Source organism: Balaenoptera acutorostrata, chromosome 2 (assembly GCF_949987535.1).
Source record: "Balaenoptera acutorostrata chromosome 2, mBalAcu1.1, whole genome shotgun sequence".
NCBI lineage: Eukaryota > Metazoa > Chordata > Mammalia > Artiodactyla > Balaenopteridae > Balaenoptera > Balaenoptera acutorostrata.
Genome location: NC_080065.1, coordinates 175,076,350 through 175,101,814, shown reverse-complemented (window position 1 = coordinate 175,101,814; position 25,465 = coordinate 175,076,350). Strand labels below are relative to the sequence as shown.

The 25,465-nt window shown below is 50.4% G+C and overlaps 1 protein-coding gene across 2 annotated transcripts; it reads left to right on the top strand.

The window, feature by feature from the left end:
* Positions 1–750: 750 nt before the first annotated feature.
* Positions 751–22,394, top strand: TPM4 (tropomyosin 4). Of its 2 annotated transcripts, XM_007183594.3 has the most exons (9): positions 751–935; positions 5,888–6,013; positions 10,347–10,480; positions 13,052–13,169; positions 13,737–13,807; positions 14,751–14,826; positions 16,619–16,681; positions 16,768–16,837; positions 20,958–22,394. In XM_007183594.3, exons 1-9 carry the CDS (start codon positions 822–824, stop codon positions 21,038–21,040), a joined length of 855 nt encoding a protein of 284 aa, XP_007183656.2. In that variant the 5' UTR covers positions 751–821; the 3' UTR covers positions 21,041–22,394. The 2 variants fall into 2 exon arrangements, with proteins under 2 accessions (XP_007183656.2, XP_057395900.1); XM_057539917.1 differs by lacking the exons at positions 751–935; positions 5,888–6,013 and adding an exon at positions 6,292–6,554.
* Positions 22,395–25,465: the final 3,071 nt, after the last annotated feature.

Sequence of the window (25,465 nt, the reverse complement as noted above, 5' to 3'; positions counted from 1 at the left end):
TAGAGGAGGAGATAGAGAGAGAGGGAGAGATACAGAGAAAAGGATACCGAGAAAGTCTGAGAGAAAAAGACCCTAAGAGATGGGGAGACAGAGAGGGAAATGGAGACAGACACAAAGAGACAGAGAGATGGAGAGAGACACAGAAACAAAAAAGAGATGGAGAGAGACACAGAGACAAAAGAGATGGAGAGCGACAGAGACAGTCAGTGAAAGAGAGACAGAGGGAGATGATGAGGCAGAGACTGGTCAGACAGGTGGGAGTAATCCAGGGAGTCCCCCAGGGGTGGTAGCAGATGGGATGGGGTCCTGACCCCCCAATACCTGGAGGGACCCAGAGCGGAGAAGAAGGGAGGACGGAAGCCCCCTCACCCCACCACACCCCTACTCTGCACCCACCCACAAGCCCTCTTCAGCCCGCCCAACCACAGATGGGGAAACAGACCAGCCGGCAGGCCGCCCTCATCCTCCTGGGCCGGCGCTGTGCCCGCTCACCAACGCGGGACCTGTGTCACCAGGTTAAAAACAGAAACGGGTCGGGCCTTTTTTTTTTTTTTTTTTTCCTTTGAGAAAATCCTAGACCCAAATAAGGCGAGGGCTGTGGGGAGGCCGGTGAGCTGGCCAAGTCCTCCTGAGCAAGCAAGCAAGTGGCGGCTGGCCCAGCCGGCCTGAGCTTGGGCCTCCTCCAAGACTCGCCCCGCAGCAGGGCGGCGCACCCCGGGGAGCCTATAAGACCCTCTCCACCGCCCTCGCTGCTCACTCGATCCCGCAGCCAAAGCCCTAGCCGCAGCCCTTCCTGCGCCTACGCCCCCCACTGCCCAGCCATGGAGGCCATCAAGAAGAAGATGCAGATGCTGAAGCTGGACAAGGAGAATGCCATCGACCGGGCCGAGCAGGCGGAGTCGGATAAGAAAGCTGCTGAGGAGAAGTGCAAGCAGGTGACGGACGTGCCTCTGCTGGGCTGCGCCGGGCAGCCCAGCAACCTCTCTGAGCTGGCGAGATTCTGGGGCTGACGGTGGGGGTCTGGGAAATCTTGGTACTCAGAGGTTGGGGGAGAGACAGGGGGTGCTGCTCTGGCTGAGAAAGAGTGATGCTTCGTCTTCCCTGGAGGGGTCCCTGGGCTGGGAGAGAGGGGGCCAACTGGACCCACTCCCAGCAAAGCCAGTGGGAGCAAAGCGAATGAGAGAGAGAGAGACTAAGAAGGCGTGTGAGAAAGAGAGGGGTGTTTGTGTGGGCTGGTTCTGTGTGTGCACATGTGAGGGTGTGCGGATGTGTGTTGGGGTGAAGGTATCAGTGTTGGGGGGTATCCTAGAGGGGGTGGTTTGGGGATGCTGTGTGTGTGAAAGGTATTTGTGTGTCCACATGTGTTGCGTGTGTGTTTCAGCTCTCTGGAGGGGTGAAGGTGACTAAGAATGTGTGTGCAGAGGGAAGCCTGCGCGTGCAATTGTTGGAAGGTGGGTGTGGAAGAGTGTGGCTATGTTTGTGAGTCTGCGTGTGTTGATGGTGGTATCAGCATGGGTTTGGGTGTATGGGGGAGAGGCTAGCTGTGTGTGTGCTTGCGCAAAAGCTGACATGACATTAATGGAATGTGCGAGTGTCAGGGTGAGTGTGTGTGTGTGTGTGTGTGTTAAGGTGACTGTGTGTTTGGGCTGGCATGTGTGCGCGTGTGTCAAGGTATGTGTGTGCCTGTTGGGGTATCTGTGTGAGTGTGGGTGACCCGGTGCCCGTGTCAGGGCACACTCAGGTGTGACTGTGCGTGACAGCCCAAGGAGAGTGGCCAAGTGTGGGTGCATGGCGGGGCCGGCTGTGACCGACTGCAGGGGCAGCTGAGTGAGGGGCTGGGGGCTGGGGTGGGTAGAGATTTGAGGGTGAACCTGAGAATCTCAATGTGTCTCTATGTATCTGGGGAGCCCTTGCTGTGAGCCTGGCAGGGGAAGGCGGGGGTACCTGTGGAAGGCAGAGGCCCCGGACACAGAGCTTTGGGGACAAGGTTCCCAGGAGGCCCGGGCAACCAGGACACATCAGAGAGCTAATGGAAGTGTCCTGGGCTGGGCAGTCCCAAGGCCGTGGCTTGGGACAGAGCAGAAGTCAGTTGTCTGTGTCTGGGTGGCCAGAGCCGCCAGTGAGAGGAGGGAAGGGGGTCCTGAGCCCTCCCACAGTGCCCTGCCCCACACGGCTCATCTGAACCCTTGGGGTCAAGTGCCAAGCCCTCAGGAGCATCAGGGTCTCGAATAAGCCCCAGGAGGCGCTTAGGACGGTGCCACCAAGTGCCCAGCCCTGCCCATCCCCGTCGTCAGGCCAGCTCAGCAGGTAACAGTGCAGGCTCTGAGCTCAGGCTGGCCTTGTTCATAGCTTAGTCACTGAGCACCCTGGAGCGAACACCTTCCCCTCTCTGCACCTCGGGGGCTACATGTGTGAAATGGGGACGTGAAAGTGGCGCCTCCCTCACCACCATGCGAGGACGAGGGGTGACTAGGCAGGTGGAGCCCTTGGCCTGGTACCCGGCACAGTGTAAGCACTCAGTAAACTCAGGATTCTTTCCTGCCCTGCCCTTTGGGCCTCCCCAACCCCCAGTGTCCCGGGGCTGCCCTAGGCGCCTGTGACACATCCGCACAGGACAGCCCCACCCCAGTTCTCCCTGCCACATACTCTCCTCCTCCCTCCCTGGCAAACACAAACACCCATCCTGGGCTGGCCCTGAGCTGCCGGCTTCCATCCATCATTTAGCCCTTACCAAGAGGGGCTCAGCTAGGAATTCAGAAAAAAGCAATTTTATGGCTCTAATTTGCACTAAGGTGTGAGTGACTGATAAAGCACACTCTACCAAGGCGCACACAAGTTCAAAAGGGAAGGCTCCTCAAAGCGTCCAGCCAGCTGCATGGCCAAGGAGGCAGGGACAGGTTCTCTGGTCTCCAGCTGGATTTTCATTCTGTTCTTTTTTTTTCCCACAAAGCTGCCCACTGGGGTGGACTTGTGCTCAAATCCAGGCCAGATTATCTTCTAGCTCTGTAACTCAGGGCACATTGCTGCCCCTCTCTGAGCCCTCAGTGCTCTTATCTGAGAAATGGGGGCAAACAATGCCTTCTGATGGCAGGGCACCCAAGATTCCAGAGGTCCAAAGCAGAAGCCTGAGCCCCATAGAGCAGATGGCCAGTTCTGCCTGGGACAAAGGCAGGAGGTCATGAAAGACTCAACTTATCTGGACTGCCTTGTGCTTCAGGAGGCCAGAGAGCATGGGTCTTAGGCCAGCCTGACCCTCAGGGAACCTGCAGCAAAGTCCCAATTCCAAGCCCTCTCTCTCCAGTATGGGAATGGGACCAGGAGGCCCAGCCTGCCCACTTCCTGCCCGCTCCCCTCCCAGGGCAGTGACATCCGCCCCAACTGGCCTTTGACCCCACATCCTGCCTCAGCCCTGCCCAAAAGCCCCATTTGCAGGGACTACGGTACGCAGCCCATGACCCTCCTGGCCAAAGTTTTACAGGCAGGGAAACTGAGGCCCCAAGAAGGAAGCGACCTGAGGGAGACCTTGCAGGGTCAGTGCCAGGCTCAGCCCCCCGGCAAGGTACCACGCACCCGTACACACTTTGTGTGTGGAATTCCGACAGAGGGAAAGGAGCCCGATCTGTGTCAATTTTATTTATTTTTCAAACCCAGCTCCAACCACTGAGGGGTTTGCAGTTGTGTCATTGATTCATTCTGCAAACTTCCCCCGGGGTTCTGTGGTGAACATCAGGCCCAGTCCCATACTGGGTGATGCTGGAGCCCAGAGTGACCTCAGCCCCAGGCCTGTCTCGCAAGGAGCCCCAGGCTGAGGGAGACAGAGCCAAACATGGAGGGACACCCCCTGCCTCAGGGGTCAGGGTTGGGCGAGAGGGTGGGACAGGGACTGGGGGCCCAGGGCAGCAGTGCAGGCCACCCAGGGGAGGGGGCTGGGTGTGGAGGGTCAGTGGGAGGAGGGCATGATGGGCAGTGGGCACAGTATAGCCTACCAGTCAAGCAAATCTGTTTTGGAATCAGTCTGACAAGGGTTCCAATACCCCACCCGTATGGCGTTGGGCAGGTCCCTTTCTTGTTTAGGGACTCAGTTTACCCTTCTGTGACACGAGGCTTCAGTGGGACGGTACTTGTAATGTGCCTGGCACATTCTAACTGCTTCACAGGCCTCTGCCTACCTTATTACAGTCCCCACTCCTTGTTGTCCAAACATTGCCAGAAAAAGTCGTCAGAAACAATCTCGACACCCAAATGAGCCCAATGCTGCAGAACCTGCCCTCACTTTTTCATGTTAAAAGAGCATTGTGCCTGGTACACAGTTGGCACCTAGGAAATGCTGTACCACACAGATCTGGAAGGAAGTCAGGTGGACGCTGGGTCAGGCTGACCTGTCTTTAAGGAAACTGGCTCATTTTCTCAGTGAAAGTGGAAGTTCAAAAGCAGCTGCCAGGGCACTCAGAGACCACCACGTCAAGGCTTCCATTTTGCAGATGAGGAGACTGAGGCCAGAAAAGGGGACGGGGTCATACAGCTGGGATTTGGAGTCAGGCTCTCGGGCTCCTTGCCTAGAGGTCAAGTCAGGGTTGGTGGACCCTGTCTTAGGCCAGAGCTGCAGCCACCCTCCTCCTCCTCTGATCCCCCCACCCTCTTTTCCATTCCCCAGCTCAGCGGTAGGACACTCAGTAGCCCTGGAAGTGGGAGGCTGAGTGGGAGGTTGGGATAGCAGCCCTTTTAAGAATTTGCACACACACACGCATGCACGCACACACACACACAGAACCTGGCACATTTTGCATGTTGTCTCAGAAGTGAACATGAGCAAGTCAGGGAGGGATGCAGAAAAGCAGGCCTGTTGTGAGGGCCTGTTCAGATGTGGGTTCCAATCCTGTTCTGTGTGATCCATGGAAAGTCACTCCACCTCTCTGGGCTTCCTGCTCTGAGGAAGATGCAGGGCCCATGGGGGCTGCCTGCCCACCTTGGGAGCATGAACAGGACCAGGGGTCAAACCACCTGAGACATAAAGTCAGATCAAAGCCTGATCTGTTCTGACCGCCCCAGCCCAGAGTTACTGCAGGGGAGGGAGGCGCACAGAGGGAGGGAGGGAGGGTGACAGAGAAAGCTTTCTGAGCTGACCCTTGACTGGTGTGGTGGGGGGTGATGGAGAGGTGAACGGGTCTGTGGTTTTTACCCCATAGACCTGACCTTCTCAAACTGGGGGTGCCAGGATGGTGGCAAGACTCTTGGGATAAACAAAAGAGGACTGAAAATGTGGGGAATGCAGGGGACACTTTTATTAAAACGAACACAAGCCAGATTGCAAGAATTTAAAAGATTTAACCTGAGCCTTCCAAGAAAGTGATCTTTAAGGAGTAGCTCTCTTCTAGTAAGCCCCCAAAGTCCAGGAGTGGGGGGCGGGGGCGGGGATTGAGCCTGTCAACCCTTCAGGGTATTTTGTGAGAACCACTCTCTTGGGCAATAGGGAACCATGGCAGGTTCTAGACAGAGGGAGGGTAAACATACTTAGGAAGCTCCTCTGGCTGCCAGTGTTGGGAAGGCTGAGGGCAGGGGGATGGTCCAGGCCCAGAGTATGAGACTCCCCTGCAAAATTGAACGCGTGTTTGTAGGAGACGTGTCGGGACTTGTTTCCCAAAAGCTGTGATCCATTCTGCAAGAGTATTGGGGGACTCCAAAAAAGATAAGCACAGCTGGTCCCAGGATAAGGAAAGGATGTGAAAGTCATATTAACAGGTATGAGTGGTGCGTTTATTGAGTGATGCGTGACATTGTTATCCCTGTTTTACAGATGAGGAAACCTGGACTCCTATGAATGCGGGGGACGCCCCTGCGCCGCAGGGACGTGGCCCCCAGGCTGATGCGTCCCCCTATCTGTCCCCAGGTAGAGGAGGAGCTGACGCAGCTCCAGAAGAAGCTGAAGGGGACGGAGGATGAGCTGGACAAATACTCCGAGGGCCTGAAGGACGCGCAGGAGAAGCTGGAGCTGACGGAGAAGAAAGCCTCCGACGTACGTGCCCAGTAATGGGGGCGCCCGCGTCAGGGCCGGACAGGAGCCCCGGGGCCGGGCGGGCGGGAAGCGCTGGAGGAAGAGGAGGAGGAGGAAGAGGAAGAGGAGAAGGCGGTGCCTCCCAGCGCTTTCTCCAAATAAGTCCCGAAAGGGGGCACTTTCCAGCAGCTGCGGCCAGCGGTGCCGACGTCAGGCCCTCCCCCAGCGGTGCTGACGTCGGCTGCCCGGCCGGGTGACCTCATCGCCCCGACAGCGGCCGGGCCGGGGGCGGGGAGAGGCGGGGGCGGCCCTGGCGCAGGCAAAGGCTCTAGGGCCGGGGTGCGGCTGCTGCAGCTCTCGCCAGAGCCGAGCCGAGACGAGCGCCCGCCGCTGCCCGCCGCCCGCTGCCCGCTGCGTGCGCCTCCGCGCCATGGCTGGCCTCAACTCCCTGGAGGCGGTGAAACGCAAGATCCAGGCCCTGCAGCAGCAGGCGGATGAGGCGGAGGACCGCGCGCAGGGCCTGCAGCGGGAGCTGGACGGCGAGCGCGAGCGGCGAGAGAAAGTGAGAGCCTGCGCGCCGGCTCCTGCACCCCCGGCCGCGGCGCGCCCTCCTTTCTTCCCTTATCCCGGCGCCGCCCGCTTCCCGCGCTCCTTGCCCGCCCGCCGCTGTCGCCCCCCCCCCATTATCTCCCCCATTATCCCACCTTTGCACCCTCGGGCCCCGGCGCTCCTGATCGCGGACCCGCAACCTGGGACCCTCTGCTGAGACCCATTCCTCCATCGCCATCCTCCTTCCCTGGCCTGGGACGGGGGAGGGGGCGCCGCATCCGGGTCGGGCGGGGCCGGCCGAGCGGGAAATGGGGGGATGGGACGGAGGGGGGGTGTACGCGATCCTGGAGTGGGGAGAGGGGGTAGGGGGCACCCTGCTGCCTTCCGACTCGCCGCTGGCGCCGGGGTCCGGGCGGGGGAGGGCGGAGAGCTGCTACTCCACCTAGGAGCGGGAAGTGAGAGTGAAAACGTTGAGCTTCCATTGTCTGGGGTTGGACAGGCCAAAACCGGGAGTGGAGCTGGCGTCGCACTTTCTCGCCTCTTCCGAGGTTTCCCGGTTCCTGCCGAACTTTCCCAGCTGTTCCCAGGGGCGCGGCGGCGACGTGTCTGCTCCAGACAGGGAGCGGAAGTTCAGTCCCGAGGCGCCGGCCTTTCCCTCCCCAGCTGGTCCCTGCGGGAACGCGGGCCGCGGAACCCGCCTTCCTCTAGAAGACCCTTGGAATGTTAGCACTGGGCCCCCGACCCAAGATCGTTTTGTGTGCAGCCGCTGCAAGTTGCGGGGCTTGAGGCAGATAATGGGGCTGAATGAGGAGGGGGCCTCACCGCCCTCTCTCCGTCCCCTGATTGCCACTTGGGACGGGACAGGTGGTGGCCACCAGTGGGGCTGGAGAGAGATCTGTATTCCAATCCCATCTCATACCACTTGGTGTACTTAACTGCTAGGAGCGAGTCTCCATCTATAAAGTAGGGATGACAATAATGCTGACCCCAAGGATAGTTGGGAGGGTCTCAGGAGTAAAACCTCCCTACATGGCAACTGGCACATAGTTCGAGCTCTATTCCTGGACTTTTTTCTCCCCTCGTTCTACCCCTAGAGGAGCTCACAGCCTAGTGGGGGGGGGGGGGCAAGGGGAGTCAGACAAATAAGGCTGATTAACATTGCGGGCGGGGTGTGTCTGTGTTCTGCTATGGGAGCATGACAGAAGCAGCCAACCAGTGGGGTGGGCTTCAAAATGGAGGTTGAGCAGTCTTATAGAATAAATAAGAGTTTTCTGGGACAAGAGACTGTGCAAAGACTCAGAGGAAAGAAAGTTGGGGGAGAGGGTGGAAGCCCAGGGTCCCTGAAAGCTGGAGTGCTGGGACTCAGGGTGGGAACCCCAAAAGTGGAAAAAGAGCCCAACCAGATGGAACTGCCATGTGTACTGACAGGTCTGGGGAAGAGGCCCCCAGACTGTTTCCTCGCTGGCCAGAGTCAAAGCGTTTAATCCTGTAAGGGCTGGTCTGGCGTGAAGAGGCCTCAGAAACCTGGTGTAAGCCTCCAACAGTAGCCAGTTTGGCCTCTTTCGCACACGTAACCGGCATAACCCTCCCTCTGATCTCATCCCAAGTCATCTCTGGAGGACAATTACTTCTGCTTAAAAATGGCCCTCAGCTGTGAGCCAAGACTTAGGAGTGGGACAGTCCAGTATGGGAGGAGACATGTTTTTGGAAAGTTTCGAACTTCTTAAAAAGTTCACTTTTCAAAGCACGCTTCTCTTGATCAGAAAAGGGGAAAAGCCTTAAGAAGTTTCCTGGGCAAAAGGAATTGAGCCCAGGGGGGAAGGGGGGGGCCACCTTTTTCAGTCTCTTGTAGAGAAAGCCAAGAGCCGGCGTGTGGCAGACTTCTGGGTCTGCCTCCCGACAGCTGGTTTCGTTTAGATTTTTGTGTGATTAACCGACATCTTCCTGTTCCTTTGCCACATGTATCTAGCAAGCCTCTTTTACCTTATAAGGGAAATCCTTTGTAGCATGTAGAAGCTTTGATTGCAGGAAGGGGTGGAACCAAAAATGACTAGCAGTGACTAGCAGTTTTTCAAAAATACATATGTATGTATGTATGTATGTACATATATGAATGTATCTCAGAACTGTTTCGATTCCAGATAGTTGAAAATGTGCCAAAAGCTTGGTTGTCAGGATTCAGAATCCCCCACGTAAAGAGGCGCTCTTTTTTTTTTTTTTAAGACTACTCATGAATCAAGCACCTCTGCATGATCTAAAACGTCAGTTCCTTGACTACTAATGGGTATGAGGTTTCTTTTTGGGGTGACAAAACGTTTGGAATTAGATAATGGTGTTGGTTGCACAATTTTGTGAGTGTACTAAAAAAACGTGGGGTGGGGGGGGAAGTCAATTCCTGCCCCAGTTGCTGAAAGAGTTAAGATTCATATAATTTAAAAAGAATACAAAGCACCCACTCATTGGAAGGAGTGGGTGACATTTCTTAAAATGGTTCATCAGTGGTGTAAATGGATTCCCCAAACTGATGTTTCAGAGGAAGTTGCGATCAGAAACACCTGTGGGAGCTTCTGCTGCCTCTGCTGCTAGGACTCTGGAGCTAAGAAAAGTTTCCCGACTCTGTGCTTTTCAGCAACTCTGGCCTCATTCGATTACTCCACTGATGTTTACAGCCTTCCCCAATTCGGAGATTCTTTATTTATCTTGTTATGAAGAAGCCAGGGTAGCTTGATATTTCTCCCGTCGGTTGAGCTCCATTTTACCAATTCTCAATATTCCTAAGTGTGTGGCCTCGAAGCCCCCCCAGGACTCAGAGCACAGGTTCGGCAAGGGAAGAACCCTGGACTGGGGCTCAAGAAGCCGTTTCCTACCAGCCCTGTGACACTGAACCAAACTACTTCACCTCACTGGATCTCTCAGTTTCCCCAGCTGTAAAATGGGTGAGATATGTGGGGATTAAATGAGGTGAAACCATGGCAGTAAGAGCTGCACTTTGTGGGACTTCCCAAATGCCAGGTGCAATGCCATACCCTTCCTTTACAGTCCCCACAGAGGAGTGAGGCAAGCAGGCCCTGGGATAGGGAGACTCAGAGCAAGCCGTGAAACGACCTGCCCAATGCCACATGGCTATAAACTGGCAGAGCGGGGATTCTGACCTAGCACATTGCGATCCTGGAGTTCTTGCTTTTATGCACACCACCATATTACCTTCCTTGTAGGTGAAAACACCTTGAAAAGCCACTAACAACATTCTGACATCTCTCCCATGCCTGTAACCAAGTTTTCTTTCCTTTCCTTTCTTGTATCTTTTTGTCCCAGCATCTCTCAGCCAGGCTTGGTTAAGGATGGCGTTCCAACTGGGCTGCCCCCAGCCTCCCTCCCAACTGGATGGCCAACATGTAACTGAGGCGTCCAGATTCTTGCATTTGTCTTGCCATTCAGGTGGCTGGGAGCAGAGCTTATATGACAGGGTGAGCCGGTCACTGGTGGCCTTGCTCTCTAGAAATACCATGGAGAGGCCAGCACTGTCCTCTTGGAACGTACCGCTTACTAATCTCTCTCTCCTGTATTGACTTGACAGACTGTCCTATTGTGGTGGATGTTTGCTGACATTTGGGGGAAAGATCATGCGGAAAATTCACATTCTCCAGATGAGACAGAGTGTGAATTCCTTATCACCTGGATTCCTGGGTGGGCTTTGGCAGGGGAAGCGGGTTAGCTGGGGGAAAGGGCACTGTGTGAGTGGAGGGCTCTTGCTGCTAGCTGACCTGTTTCCTTCTTAACCTGGCTGCACCTCTGACCTCCCTAGGCTGAAGGTGATGTGGCAGCTCTCAATCGACGCATCCAGCTCGTTGAGGAGGAGTTGGACAGGGCTCAGGAACGACTGGCCACCGCCCTGCAGAAGCTGGAGGAGGCAGAAAAGGCTGCAGATGAGAGTGAGAGGTAAGGACGCTTTGAACCCAGTGGCATTAGCGTTTGCTTCTGGGAAACGGGGATCGTGTTGTAGAGCGGACCTCCCAGAGCTGGGGTGAGAGTAAATGAGATCACACGGACATGCACGTGTGCACATACGTACAAATGCGTATGGTTTGTACGTAGGTGCAACGCCTTGTAAACCATCATGCTGTATGTAGAGGCATTTGATGTGGTGGTTCCAAAGGAAAACTAACAACAGGCAGAAGAAGGCAAAAAATGGGCACATATAAGATTGCAACTGCAACTGTCATTGGCAATCAGTTTGCAGAGCGCTGCTTCTCACATTCTCCCTGAAAGTCCCTGTGCATCTCGTCATCAGTGTTCTCAAGACATCAGTTTCCAGGGTGATGTGAGAAGGCGGGGGATGAAAATTTGGAATGGGCCATCTACATAGATGATCGTTAGCAGTGCTTCAGGCTTTGGGCTACTGGACAGCTGTATGTCAGGGACATGCACAAACCAGTCCCATTAATATATTTGCCACTGACAGAGCTACGCTGCCTCCAGAAGGGTACTGTGTCCTCCGGAGTGGGCAAGTTCTCTGGCACGCCTTGGCGCAGGCTCTGGAGGACTGAGGGCAGATTGTGTAATTCACAGAAGCAGCTGTCTCTGTGTGGTGGTAAATGGGTTCCTTGTGTGGTCATGGTGTGGGCTGGCCCATTGGTCCTCGTGTATCTGCCACATCACCACAGCAGAATTCTCACCGGACCCATCCACCATAGTTTTCTGGTATATACTCCTCCCAAGGGTTCATTCCCGATTGTACTGTTGTGACCATACACTGGAGATGCAGAACCAACTGGGGAATCTTGGAGATTGACTTTTCGAGTTGCCCAAGTGGGAAATTTCTTCCCGTGCAGTGGAATAGCCCTACCCAGGGCACAGATCCCTGCTTCAGCCACTTAGTAGAGGGAGAGGGTGGCAGCTCAGGGCAGTCACAAGGAAGTGTGAAGGATCCAGTCACAAGTTGCTCATGGCTGTGCCTGGGGCCTAGATTAGCTGCTACCCTTGTTCACAGTCAGACCAGCCTGGCCAGATGTCTCACTTCTGTGACCTCCCCAAGGCAAACCAAGAGAGCCTGGGAAGGCCCCCTCACTTATTGGTATCACGTTACCAGAGGCCTTTGATGGCACCCCTGTTAGAGACTGCTGTTTAGGTAGAAAGAATTTTATACTTGGGAGATGGAGAATCTAGATTTAAGTCCTTCCACTGCCGTTTACTATGTGGCCTTGGACAAGTCACTGTGATCTCTCCACTACTGCAGAGGGTTTTCCAAGCTTGATGATCTTGAGGATTGGTACAGACATGGAGAGTGTTTTGATAGTCAGCTGAGAATGGTAGTGATAGTCCGAATGAAAGTATTTATTAGAAGCATATGGTGGGGGTGGGGGTGGTGTGATGAATTGGGAGATTGGGATTGACATATATACAATAATATGTATTAAATGGATAACCAATAAGAACCTGCTGTATAAAAAAATTAAATGATTCAAAAATTCAACAACAAAAAAAGAAGTATATGGTCCTCTGCTGTGGGCAGGCACGACACACATCGATACATTATCCTGCACTGGCCTCTTCTTTGGAAGTATCTGATCTTACCTTGTCCACCCCAAGCAGTGCAGGCTAGAGTGAGCTCCATTTCACGGTCAAAAGTTGTAGGAGACTACCAGCCGTTCCCAGGACACTGTCCTTTCCAAAGTGGACTTCAGTTCAGTATCCACTTCAGTTCAGGCCTTCCTCACCCATCACTCTGTGGGTACCTGCCTCTTACCTGGTCTTCCCACTGCAGTCCGTCCATCATTCTGGTTTCCGCTCACTCCTGCTTTTGAAACCCTGCTGTGTTTCCACGTCCCCTTGGCATAAAACACTTAGTGTGTCACTCAAGCAGCCTATGGTCCAGCCACCCTGACCTCCCTGCCATATTCTTTCATTCCTCTGGGGCTTTCTTGTACAGCTCTGTCTCACTGAAGAATACCTTTCTCCTTCTTGTTCATTTGTGGACTCCCTTCTGGAAAGTGCCTCGTCTCACACACACACACACACACACACACACACACACACCCCTTCGCTGCAGCAGAATTCATCATTCCAACAGCCAAGCTGGGCCCAGACCTCCGATCACATCGTGGTAACTGCTGGCGTACAAGTCCCCCCTGTTGCTAGTCAGTGAGAGACTCTGTAGGATGGGAGCGTGGACTCTGGAGCCGCACCACCAGAGTTTGAATCCCAGCTCTGCCACTTACTGGCTGTGTAACCTTAAGCAAGCTACTTGCTTAACTGAGCCTCTCTACGCCTCAGTTTCTTCCTCCGTGAAATGGGGATAATGTACCTACTTTGGGGGCGGGGGTTGTGAAGTTTGAGGCACTTAGTGCCTGGCATTTGGCAAAGATGAAGTGAATGTGAGCAGCCCTACAATTTCCTGTTTGGAGTATGGTTCTTGGTAGATGTCAGAGAAGTGTTTAGATGAGCAGATGCATGGAGGTGTGTGATGAGGCGGTAATGCATGGAAGTAATGACGAGGTTTGCTCCTTGCAGAGGAATGAAGGTGATAGAAAACCGAGCAATGAAAGATGAGGAGAAGATGGAGATTCAGGAGATGCAGCTCAAAGAGGCCAAGCACATTGCTGAGGAGGCTGACCGCAAATACGAGGAGGTGAGTGGGGGTGAGTGGGGCTGGTAGATGGCAGCAGCAGGAAGTGGGGAGGAAATGGATCTGTGATAGGGAGAACCCTGGGGCCGCCTAAAGGAAGTTCTTGGTCAGCTCAGCTGTCCTTCTGTGTCCACATCTGTTTTCCTAAGACAGCCACTTGGCTAGGAAACCATATCTTCCACGATGCCAAAAGTCCTGGGAAATTCTGTGACACTCAGACAAGTGGGGACTTAGACTTAATGGGGAAACCAAGTGATCAGATCCCTTTTTTGTCCTGCAGCTTGGTGTTAGGCTAAAATGGGGAATTGTGGTCCCCAGTCGTGGGTCTTCAGACCATGAAAGCTCAGTTGCTCCTTCCGCCTGCCCTCATGGTCCCATCTCTTCCTTCACTTCCCGGGGCCTGAGGGAGAGAATTTAGATTTTCTCCAGGACTGTCTGGGTCGGAGCAGCAGCAGAAAGCCCCACGTTGCAGATGGTCTGGGCGTGGCCTTGCTGTCTGCACGGGGGAGGGCATCGAACTAGACGTGGCTCTTAGGGCTCAGTCTTGGTCGATCCTTCCTATCTCTGCAGGTAGCTCGTAAGTTGGTCATCCTGGAGGGCGAGCTGGAGAGGGCGGAGGAGCGTGCCGAGGTGTCTGAACTGTGAGTGGCAGAGCAAGGCTGAGTGGCGCCCAGCTCAGCTCCGGGGCGGGGGTGGAGCTGGGAGGGAGTCGGTTGTGTTGGGAATGGATACCGGCCAGGGCCTCTGGCCAAGTGGACGGGCATCTGAGACTCGTTGCTCAGTGCCTCCTCTTTGCCTCCATGGCTGACAAAGAATGATGGGCGACTGTTTGTTCTTACTGCCCTGGGCAGTGCTGCCCACGTGCTGACTCTTCCCACAAAGGTATTGGGAAAGATGAGTGAGACAGGCAGTAGCAGAGAAGCCCAGAAGTCCCATTTTCCCAGAGAGGATCCTTCAGGAGGCTGTGCCTTCTTAAGGGAACACTGAGGGCAGGGTGCCATGTCGGTGTTTAAATGCCTTGTTCTTGATGTCATTGTTTGATTGGGACACATTCCTGGGGGGAAAGGTGAGAAGCTTGACCAGAATCCCCACAAGCTCCCCACCAGAAAACCAAAAAGCCTCCCCCCTCGGACTTGGGTGAGGAATCCAGCTCGAGGAATCCAGCTCCCCGGAGCATTCCTGCTGTGCTGAGAGAGATCTGGTTTCGAAAATCTGCTCCAAGCTTGCGTCCTGGAGTGTCCGGTGTAAACTCTGATTGCTCCCGGCCTCCATCTCATTCTTAAACACCTTCCGGAGTCAGCCTCATCAATCATAGATTTCACAAGTCCCTGTTGCCTCAGACTTGGCAGGAGCCCAGGAGTGCTTTACAAACCTTCCAAATACTCCTCGGCCTGCCGCGCCTTTGCCTGGCATGATAGTGTTTTGATAAACACACAGCGCTGTGTCTCAGAAAAACCCATTAACATTTTTCCCCCCGCATTCCTTCTGGGGGCCCCTGGAAGTGCGATTCCTCCTTTTGAAAACTTCTTTTAGAGGAATTGCCTGATGTAAGATAAGACACAAAAATCCCTTGTCTTTGGGCAGAAAATGTGGTGACCTGGAAGAAGAACTCAAGAATGTCACTAACAACCTGAAGTCGCTAGAGGCTGCATCCGAAAAGGTTGGTGGTTGGCTTGAGCTGGAGGGTGATTTGCCGGACTTTCTTCTTTTCTTCCCCCAACGTACGCAGGAGCGTGCCAGCGTATCAGGGATCTGACCTGTATTTGCTAACAGTAGCTTTGGTGCCCAGCAGCCAGGTTTTTCCCCTACAGAGAGAGGTGTCCCGTGGCTAGATTTCGCCCTTTTAAGATGGGGTCTTAGCACCATCTTTTATTTCTACCTCCCGGAAGGTGGAGATGGAATGAGATTGGGACCTGGTCAGGCGCCTCTTAGGGAGATCTGAGCATCATCACATAAATACAGAGCCTACAGAGCCTCACTCTCAACTGAATCCCTGGGTTCCTCCAGAAATACTTTCTAGAAGGTCGAGCGGCAATCAAAGGTGGAATTGGGCTTTTTTAGTTGAAACAGTCCCCAAAGCAGTCATTACAGGAGAGAGCATTAGGAGCAACGTACACGCTCTTCCATGGCCTTCTTCCCACCCCCCGCCAACCCCTGCGGCTGAGTTCTGCATCCTCATCTCTTCCCCATTCTCCCTCCTCCTACTCCCGTCCAGTTGCATTGAACTTCAGTTTCACAAACATTCCATGTTGGTCACCTTCAATGCTTTGAACCTGCTGTCCACTCAGCCCGGGGTGGCCTTCCCTTTGCTCTCTGCTTGGCAACCCCCTATTCATCCTTTAGGCCCCTGCATGAGAGGCCCTCCCTGATTGCTCATCTAGATTAGGTGTTTCTCAGCTGTGTAGCCCCACCTACTTCTTTTCCTATCATGATGGTTGATCACATTTATCATAATTAATTGCATGCCTTCCTTGCTAGATTGTAGGTTTTAAGGACAGGGACTATGTCTTGTTTAGAGCTGTGTCGTTAGTCCTAGCGTTGTGCCTGGCGTATATCTCATACTAGGATAGTTGGTGAATAAATGCAGACCACACGTGTACGCCAGATGCTGCCCTGGTCACGGGGAGAGATGCTACAGTGATGGTACGGCTTCTGCTCTTGAAGATCTCGAAGTCTAGCTGAGTAAGAGGGGTTGATAAAGTAACAAAGTGCTGTGGGGCTTCAACAGAGGGACTTCGCAAAGTTGGGAAAGGTGTCACGAGGAGGTGACGTTAGAAAAGACCGTAGAGCGGGATGCTGGCCAGGAGCTCAAATTCCAGTCGGGTTCCAGTCATGGCTTGTCACTTCGTAGCCATGTGACCCTAGACAAATTAGCTAACCTCTCTGTTACTCTTTACTCTTCTGTAAATTGGGATTGATGATATCTAGCAACATAGCAGGCAGTTAATGAAGGTTCGCTACTATTCATCTGAGTCGAGCCCTGAAAGACAAACATAACTTCTGACAGATAGTAATGAGGAATGGAACATTCCGTGCTGGGGGGCCCAGTCGTAGTCAAGGGCTGGAGACCAGAGAATACTCAGAATAGGGTTAGGAAGTGGCCAGCACCTTGGGGAAGCTGGTGGGAAGTGGGGTTGGAAACATAGGTTAGGCCAGCTGCTGTGGAGGGCCTTGAGTAGCCTATTTCCATTCAGTCATCTGCACCATCTTCATCACATGTGTATCCTGAGTTATCAGCTCAGATCTTGAGATCAATAGCATCCCAGAGGGATCTCCCGCAGATTCTCTGAGTTTTGCACCCATTTCTTCTGCCTGGGAAGGTGCCTGTCTCCATTTCTTAGGCAGGTTCATAGCTTCAAGCACACACTTTTCTCCGAGGAACAGGGAACATGCATTCTTCTGTGCTTTTTTCCCTTCCTTTTTTAAAAGCAGTGTTTTGGTCTCTCCCACAGTATTCTGAAAAGGAGGATAAATATGAAGAAGAAATTAAACTTCTGTCTGACAAACTGAAAGAGGTGCGTGTGATTTCCACCCAACTAGTTCAGGTTTCTCCTGCAGCTGGTCTTAAAGCAGTCACAGTGACTCCTTTCTTCTGCCCTAGGCTGAGACCCGTGCCGAATTTGCAGAGAGAACAGTTGCAAAACTGGAAAAGACAATTGATGACCTGGAAGGTATGAAATTACCATATAATTATGTTTGCTCTGCCTCCCTCTACACGACACGTCCCCAGACAGTTGGGGGGAATCTGGAAAGGCTGATTTGGGCTTTGTCCACTTTAGGATAGCGAAGTGCAGAGTGATGTCACATGTGGAAGTCTGGAGCCCTGGAATGGAACAGTGCAAATCAAATTCAGACTAGGGTCGCCATTTTTCAAGAACTAAAATATTTCTGCTTAACTAGCTCCACATGTGAGTATAGAGACCCAAATATGGCTGATTCTTTTCAAGTCTTTAGAATTTCCTTTAATTTGCTCATTTCTGACACGCCTTGCATTTTTTAAATGCCTTGCATTTTTACAGAAGCTCTCTCCCAGAGAGTGCAAAGCTTATCACAGTATGAGAAAATGGAAATTCAGAGACCGTGGAGACCTGAATTAAGACTCCAGTCTGTGAGTCTGGTGCCCACATATCCCAGAATTTCTTGAAGAGTTCCATCTTTAAAAAAAATTGTCCCATGTTCTTCATGAAATAACGCAGAAATTCCAGAATCTTGGGGTTCAAACGAAATCTCCCAAACTGCCTGTCCCACCCAGAAAGGGTACAGAACTCATTCCTCAGACCATGTGTCCCAGTGTTTGATTTAGGAAGTGAGGTTTCCATATAAGGGAAAATGCCCCATTCCAAAGTATAGCCTTTGGACTGGATGACATCATTGAAAGTCAGAAATAACCTGGGGTGGGAGACTGGTGGGGAGAAGCTCTAGCCATTTCTAGTCACCACTCTTTTTAAAGGTTCATTATGGCTAACCCCCTGCAGAACTTCACACCACTTAGAAATCACTCCATAGATCTTTTGTTTTCTCTTTTGTGTTACACAGGACACAACTTTCTCCTAGTTCATGCTTTGTTTTCTCACTTTTTTTTTCTTCCTCTCGTTGCTCATGTGTGGCACTCCATTCCGACCCTCGCATTCTGTACCCTGTACCTCTTCTTCTGAACTCTCTCCCTGGGGACCTCCGCCCTCTAGACAAGCTATATGCTCAGAAGCTCAAGTACAAAGCTATCAGCGAGGAGCTGGACCATGCTCTCAACGACATGACCTCTCTCTAAGAGGCGGCTGGGGTGCTGCCCTCTGTCCTAGCAATACTGAAGTCTGCCTTCTCACTGTGGTGCCTATACTCCTGTGGGCTTCTAGAAACTAGAAGCTCCAGTTTCCTGCCTCCTGGTTCGAACTTTCACGCCTTCTTCTGCTGTGTCTGTGACTGTGTGACCGAAATAAAGACAGGCGGTCCTCACCTTCATGCCCTCTCATTTTCATTTTCTCCACTTGCCGCTTTTGAGCCGTAGCTATGAGGCCCTTGACCATGATTGCAACCAAAAGTGAGTGGTTCAAATGAAGAGCTCGTTTCAAAAAGAAAATTATGCCCACATGATTCTTTTCTGACAATGTAAAAACAAATGCCAACTTGGCCTGAGCTCTCAAATGTATTAGCTAACTGTATCTGCATGCCAATAGCAGTTTTTCCTTAAATAGAAATTATGTTGAGTGGAGACTCATCCAACCTCTTGAGCAGCTTAATAGAGTCAGCAGAACTTGCAAACACCAGCAGGCTTATCGCTAAAAAGAGGCTACCTTTGGATGGGGCTTCATCTGTGGATTCAAATAGCGGCAATGGCATTTTGGTCTCCTTAGTCCTACTTTTCTCATGTTTTCTCTGTGATGTACTCGGAGAGTGGTGCCTGGGGTTCCCTATGTCTTCACTGTTCACGGAACACCTCTCCAGCTCCCAGTCCTGGGAGGCAGTTCACCAGTGAAGCTCACCTCTACACCCTGCCCTTAGAAAACAACTATACAAGGGATTAAAGGGCATCCCATTAACAGGGCAAGGGAATGGAGGCTGCTGGAATGCCAAACAAAGGAAGTGAGGTGACTCTTTCCTGAGTTCCAAACGAAGTTGCCTGAGATGCTAACATCTATCTCCCCTCATACTTGAGTTAACTAGAACCAGGAACCTTGGTTTAGTGAGAGCTCATAAAGTTTGCGTGTGGGTGTTAAAAGGTCACACCTATGGTGACCAAAAGCTCATCAGTTTTCCCAAGAGAATCCAAATTTTAAATAGTCTGTCTGGTTCTCCCCTGCACCCCACTGCTGCCACCACCTTAAATTGTCCCAGAAACACTGACATTTTGATGTCCAAGCCGTCTTCCAGGCTGCCCCCTGAACCTGAAAATGGCATGAAAAGCTCCAGTTAGATCATTAATTTTTGGTCACTATAGCTTGTTATTCCTCATCCAGTAATTTTTTATTTAGGTGGGAACCTCTGTCACAATTCTTTAGATTCAGTCCTCCAAAATACATCTTCCCGAAACTACCCATGCCCTTCCACCTCCAACCTTTCTCTGTTCCTAACTGCTGTCCACCCTGAACTTCTGCATAAACCACTCCCCTCACATATTGCTATACACATGCCCCTGGAAAGATTAAACTGTGTAGGGGTAGGTGTTTTTTGTTTGCTCTCTCTGCATATCTGTTCCTGGGATTTTTCCAGACATATGTAGCCTCCACCCTTTGAAATCTCTGCAGCCCTGTCTATCCAGTCATTCTGCATAACTAAGCACCTAGGTGGAACTTCATTTAGCGATTAGGGCTGTGGAGATCTACTTCTACCTGTTGACAGCGTGGGGGCCTGTCACATTCTCAAGGGCAATTAACACTTTAGGGGAAAGTTAGTCTCAGACCTAATGACAAAGTAGATGCCAGGGAATCCAAGTGGCAAGGTGTGAAGTGAGGTCGGGATTTGGAGTTGGGAAACCTGGGTTTACATCCCAGCTCTACCATTTTAGCTGTGCAACCCTCAACAAGCTGCTTAGCTTTTTTGCAAAAACAAAAGTGATAGCTCAGTTGCTGAGGATTAAATGAGGTAATGGAGAAATTGGTTCACACATAGTATGCCCTCAGTAACTTCTGTTAATCCAGACTGGACAGGCCCAAGTAACTGTCCTCTGAGAGAATCCTCCCAGATCACAGTCACTAGATTAGATTTTTTTAAAGTGCCACATCAAATGAAAGGTTCAGTAGTTTTAGTTGAAAGGCTGCCATCTTTCGCAGTCATTTTTATTCTTTCTGAAAATTTCCAAGCTGATCATATCACATTTTATGAGGCATTTTGCTTTCCTCTGGTATTTTAGTAAGTCTTGGCCCTAGTCCTTATCAGCCATCACTCATTGCAAACCAGTTCTCTCTCATGCTCTGTCATGCACAGCCCTAGATGGCATCTTAGATTTTTGGGTTTTGTTGGTTTTTTTTGTTTGTTTGTTTCATCAGCTCAATTACTTAATAATGTACCTATAGTCTGGCTTAAATTTCAATCATGTTGCATTTACCTGCAGTTTGACTACACTGCTATGGACACATAGAAACAATAACACAATTATGCCTGGAATTTAAACAGCCATTCCTAGAAGCTCCAAAGGAAAGATGGGTTACAGGATTATCTTTCCCTACCATAAGCTCAAGGATTAATTAACCAGCACTAGGGAGAAAATGTATTAAGTCATCTGTATCTTAGACTAAAATCTGTGTAGCATTTCATAAGTTCTGAAGCATTTCTCATTTGTTCCTCATAATAACCCCCATGCCACACAATGGTATTATTATCCCCAGTTGATAGATGGGGAAACTGAGACCTAGAAAGGTTAAATGGCTTACTTCATTGGCCCAACTGGGGCTTAAATCCAGGTGTTCTGACTCTAAGATTGCCAGATTTATCATATTAAAATATAGGACACCCAGTTAAATTTGAATATCAGATAGGCAATGAATAAATTTTTAGCATAAGTATATCTCAAGCAACATTTGGGATACACTTGTGTTAAAAAATTTATTCGTTGTTTACCTGAACTTCAAATTTAACTGAGCACCGGTATTTTATTTTGCAACCCTATCCGGCTCCCAAACTTGGCATTTAGTGTCTACTAGTCCCCGGTGTTCTGCTATAATTAAAATGCAGAGTACTTTCTCTGCTCTTTCACTCTGGCAATGTGGGCTTTAGAAACCTTTTTTTTTTTTTTTTTTTTACCTTTAACAAAGATGCTTATTAACTTATTTTTCCCTCATTCTTAATTCTCACCAGAAAAGCTTGCCCAGGCCAAAGAAGAGAATGTGGGCTTACATCAGACACTGGATCAGACACTAAACGAACTAAACTGTATATAACCAAAACAGAAGAGTCTTGTTCCAAAAGAAACTCCAGAGCTCCGTGTCTTTCTCTTCTCTTGTAAGAAGTTTCTTTTGTTATTGCTTCTTCGCTTTGCTGGAAATGTCAAGCAAGTTATGAACACATGACCAAATATCTTGTATCAGAGAAGCTTTGAGCACCAGTTAAATCTATTCCTTCCTTTTTCCAAATGGCACCAGCTTTTTCAGCTCTATTTTTATCCTTAAATTGCATTTATTCCTAAGGTAGGCAGGGTATTTCATACTGAGCATACTCTCTTAAGACTGAGGGCATTTGGTTCCTGGGAGAATAGACAACCTCACACTTTCAAAACACAGATTCCGATATCTAGTCATGGGTCAATTTTAAAAGGTTGAAGACTGTCCACCATCGGTCACACTATAGGAGACCAGGGACCGTCACATTAAAATGGGTGGGGATTTTCCATCCAGAGCAAAAAAGGGGGGTGGGGGTGGGGTTACTATGGGAAGTCATAAACCAGAGAGGTTAACCTAATTATCCTGGCTCTTTTCCACACTCCACCGTGCAGAACAAACATCCTCTGAGCAGTCAGCATGAGAATGCTTGGAAAAGAGCCATAATAATTACCCAAATGTTTTCAGAATAGATCCTTGATATGCTCTTCTATATGCTTCTTTCACTCTAAAGTTGTTCTCTGAGGAGCTGATGTCTTATTCCAATAATGACCCATGCTTATCTGCTCCGACATGAGGCCATCCACTCAGCAGGAATGTTGTAGAATGCAGTCCTATTCAGAGAAGCAGTATCAAAAACACTGCTAGCATCAATAGTTGAGTAAGACTGTTTTTCTATAAACAAATATTGGGCAGAATGGCCCTCTCTGACAGCAAAGTAAAGATGAAAAAGTAATCGGCCCAACTTCATCTCCTCTATACTCCAGGGACTGGCAAATTGGAGATTTACTTATCTGGAATTTTAATTCCTTCTTCAGGACAAAGTTAATCAAAGACCAAGAAACTCCTGATTAAACTGGATATGGAGTATTTTGTAGACAGGGCTGCACGTTTTGTCTTTGTTAGATTTCTGCTTTCTCAGTTAACATCTCAGAGCTGAAACATTCCACATTCCCCAGCAGTGTGGGAGCCAACTCAAGTTTACAATTCTGACTAAAAATCACCCTGCTTCTAGCTTATCCAAATCCTCTGCCCCTCACTCCTATTTATTAAGCATCACACTACCCAGGAGATACACTAGCAAATTGTGCAACTGAATAAAACCCACACTTTTCATTTAGATTCTTGCAACTGTATCATATGTAATAGTATCACTTTTTCTACATTTTGGTCAAATAAATTTTTACATAAACTACAATTTGTGTGAATTTTAGAGTGTGTGGGGACATACACAGCATTATGGTTTGACAAATGTAAATGGGATAGAAAGGAAAGATAACTGTACCAAGAACTCAGCAAATGTTATTTATTTGCTGTCTACCATGACTACCTGATATAAGGATTATGATCTCTGTATTACAGGTGAGAGCTCTTTGCCTTAGTAACTCAAAGCTCCTGTCCTCTGTTATTCCCAATCCTGCCTGAGCCAGACTAAAAGAATGTGAAAGATTTTAATAGACAAGATAGCAGGAAAGATGGTCCCTATCACTTGAGTCAGGAAAGCACAAGGCCTGCCTGGATAAGGTTTTCTGTGTGTGACATATATAAAGGAAAGAAGTAGGAAAGCTGGAAGGTAGGCGGGGTCCACATTGATGAGAGCCTGAACTTAATTTGGTCCGGAGTGGAGAGCCACTGATCAATAATCAATAAATAAAAGAGGGCTTCCCTGGTGGCGCAGTGGTTGAGAATCTGCCTGCCAATGCAGGGGACACGGGTTTGAGCCTAGGTCTGGGAAGATGCTACATGCCGCGGAGCAACTAGGCCCGTGAGCCACAACTACTGAGCCTGCGCGTCTGGAGCCTGTGCTCCGCAACAAGAGAGGCCGCGATAGTGAGAGGCCCGCGCACCGCGATGAAGAGTGGCCCCCGCTTGCCGCAACTAGAGAAAGCCCTCGCACAGAAACGAAGACCCAACACAGCCAAAAATAAATAAATTTTAAAATAAATAAATAAATAAAAGAAATAAATTAGGAAAATCCACTTAGCATTCATTGCCAGGAAGAACTAGAGTGGGGGCAGACTAGAGGCAGGAAGATCAGTTAGAAAGGTATTTCAGTTCATCCAGGACAGTGCTTGCCAGATTGGAATAAGAAGGAAGAAGTGATCTGAAGGAAAGTAATCTTTAGACTTGGCTTACTGGATGGCAGGAACTTAAAGAAGAAAGTGTCAAAGGTGACTGCAGTTTCACTACCTGAATTGCTTTGAGATCTACCTCAAGATCTGATCTTGGGGAAGGGGGTTAGGGAATCAAAAAGAAATGAAAGCCTTTAAGACATGAATGCAGTATGCAAACAATTTTTTTGTTACCAAGTACAATTAAAAACATTTCCTTCATTTTAATTCAACATTGAGCTGACACTGTGAGCTTGTTTAGGTGGTAGAGGCAGGGAATGTCGATGAATAAGTATAATGCCCTCCTCTAAGTGCCCTACCACTGCTAGATTGAAGTTCCTCCTCTCCCTCCTCCCCACCCCCTTGGGCTGTAATCTAATCTCAGTATACTGTTTTAGTCATCCTGGTGCCTCAGCACCTATTATAAGTATTTAACGTTTGTTAAACTGACATGTCTCAGCTCTTGGGGAGTTCCCAATCCCATGAAGGGTAGGTGGGACAAAAGGTGAGGTTAGGACCAGATTGTGAGGAATATATCCTGCCAATAGACCATGGATGGATATTGGATAAATGTTTTAGACTAAGCTCACTGCAGGGTGGAATCTGGATTAGAGAACGATCAGGGAGAGCAGTGGAGAGATGTCATGATCCAACGGGCAAAAGAAATAGAAGAGCAAGGGACTTCCCTGGTGGTGCAGTGCTTAAGAATCTGCCTGCCAAGGCAGGGGACACGGGTTTGATCCCTGGTCCGGGAAGATCTCACATGCCACAGACCAACTAAGCCCGTGTGCCACAACTACTGAGCCCACGTGCCACAACTACTGAGCCTGCGCTCTAGAGCCCACGAGTCACAACTACTGAGCCCACGTGCCACAACTACTGAGCCTGCGCTCTAGAGCCCACGAGTCACAACTACTGAGCCCGCATGCCACAACTACTGAAGCCCGCGTGCCTAGAGCCCGTGCTCCAAAACAAGAGAAGCCACCGCAATGAGAAGCCCATGCACCTCAAGAAAGAGTAGCCCCTGCCCGCTCCAACTAGAGAAAGCCCGCGCAGCAACAAAGACCCAATACAGCCGAAAATAAAATTAATTAATTTTTTTAAAAAATAGAAAAGCAAGGTTTAAGAGGTATTTAGAACATCCTTAAAAACCAGGCTGTGAGGGATGAAAGAAAAGTATGGTGGCTTAGGTCTCACTCAGAAAAGTAATTCAAGACAAGCTAGTGTGAGTACAAGATGACAAGTTCAGTTGTGGACATGATGAGTTTGAAGCATCTTTGACAGATCCAAAGGTAGATGCCCAGGAAGTAGTTGGGACATGGAGGGATGGCTGGGCTACGGGTTCTCTGAGAATCACCAGCATGGAGACAGTAGGAGTCAAGAAGTGAATACGATCCCCCCGGAAGCAAGAACAGACATAGAAAGAACCATGAGGAACACCAAGCAACCCACCCCACCACAAAAGACTGCAATGGAATCTGAGAAGCAGCACCCAGAGAAGGGGAAGTATAGGTAATAAAAGAAACAGGCAAATAAAATGGGAAGGGTACCGGGCTTCCCTGGTGGCGCAGTGGTTGAGAGTCTGCCTGCCAATGCAGGGGACACGGGTTCGAACCCTGGTCTGGGAAGATTCCACATGCCGCGGAGCAACTGGGCCCGTGAGCCACAACTACTGAGCCTGCGCGTCTGGAGCCTGTGCTCCGCAACAAGAGAGGCCGCGATAGTGAGAGGCCCGCGCACCGCGATGAAGAGTGGCCCCTGCTTGCCGCAACTAGGGAAAGCCCTTGCACAGAAACGAAGACCCAACACAGCCAAAAATAAATATAATTAATTAATTAATTTAAAAAAAAATGGGAAGTGCACCAAGAAAAGGAGAACTGCCAGAGAAGGTGGTCAAGAGTATCAAATGCCACAGAGGCTGAAGCCAACCAAGTGGTCTATGGCTCTGGTTGAAGCTTTTCCTAACCAGAGTCAAATAAGCAGAAGAATGTGCTGCAGTTGGAGGGAGGAGAGGCAGGGGCCATCTTTTTTAAGATCCTTGGGCAAGTCTCCGGGACTGACCCCAGAGTGACACATAGCGGTGACGCCATGCTGGTGGTGTGTGGCCCGTCTCTACGATGCAGGAAACCATCATGATCAAGACCTCAGCCTCTGAAGC

Bases quoted from the DNA above. Each gene is read 5' to 3' on its own strand.
- TPM4 (XM_007183594.3), top strand. From the start codon at position 822: ATGGAGGCCATCAAGAAGAAGATGCAGATGCTGAAGCTGGACAAGGAG. The intron at 936-5,887 runs GTGACGGACGTG...ATCTGTCCCCAG, and splicing joins CTGAGGAGAAGTGCAAGCAG to GTAGAGGAGGAGCTGACGCA. The intron at 6,014-10,346 runs GTACGTGCCCAG...TGACCTCCCTAG, and splicing joins CGGAGAAGAAAGCCTCCGAC to GCTGAAGGTGATGTGGCAGC.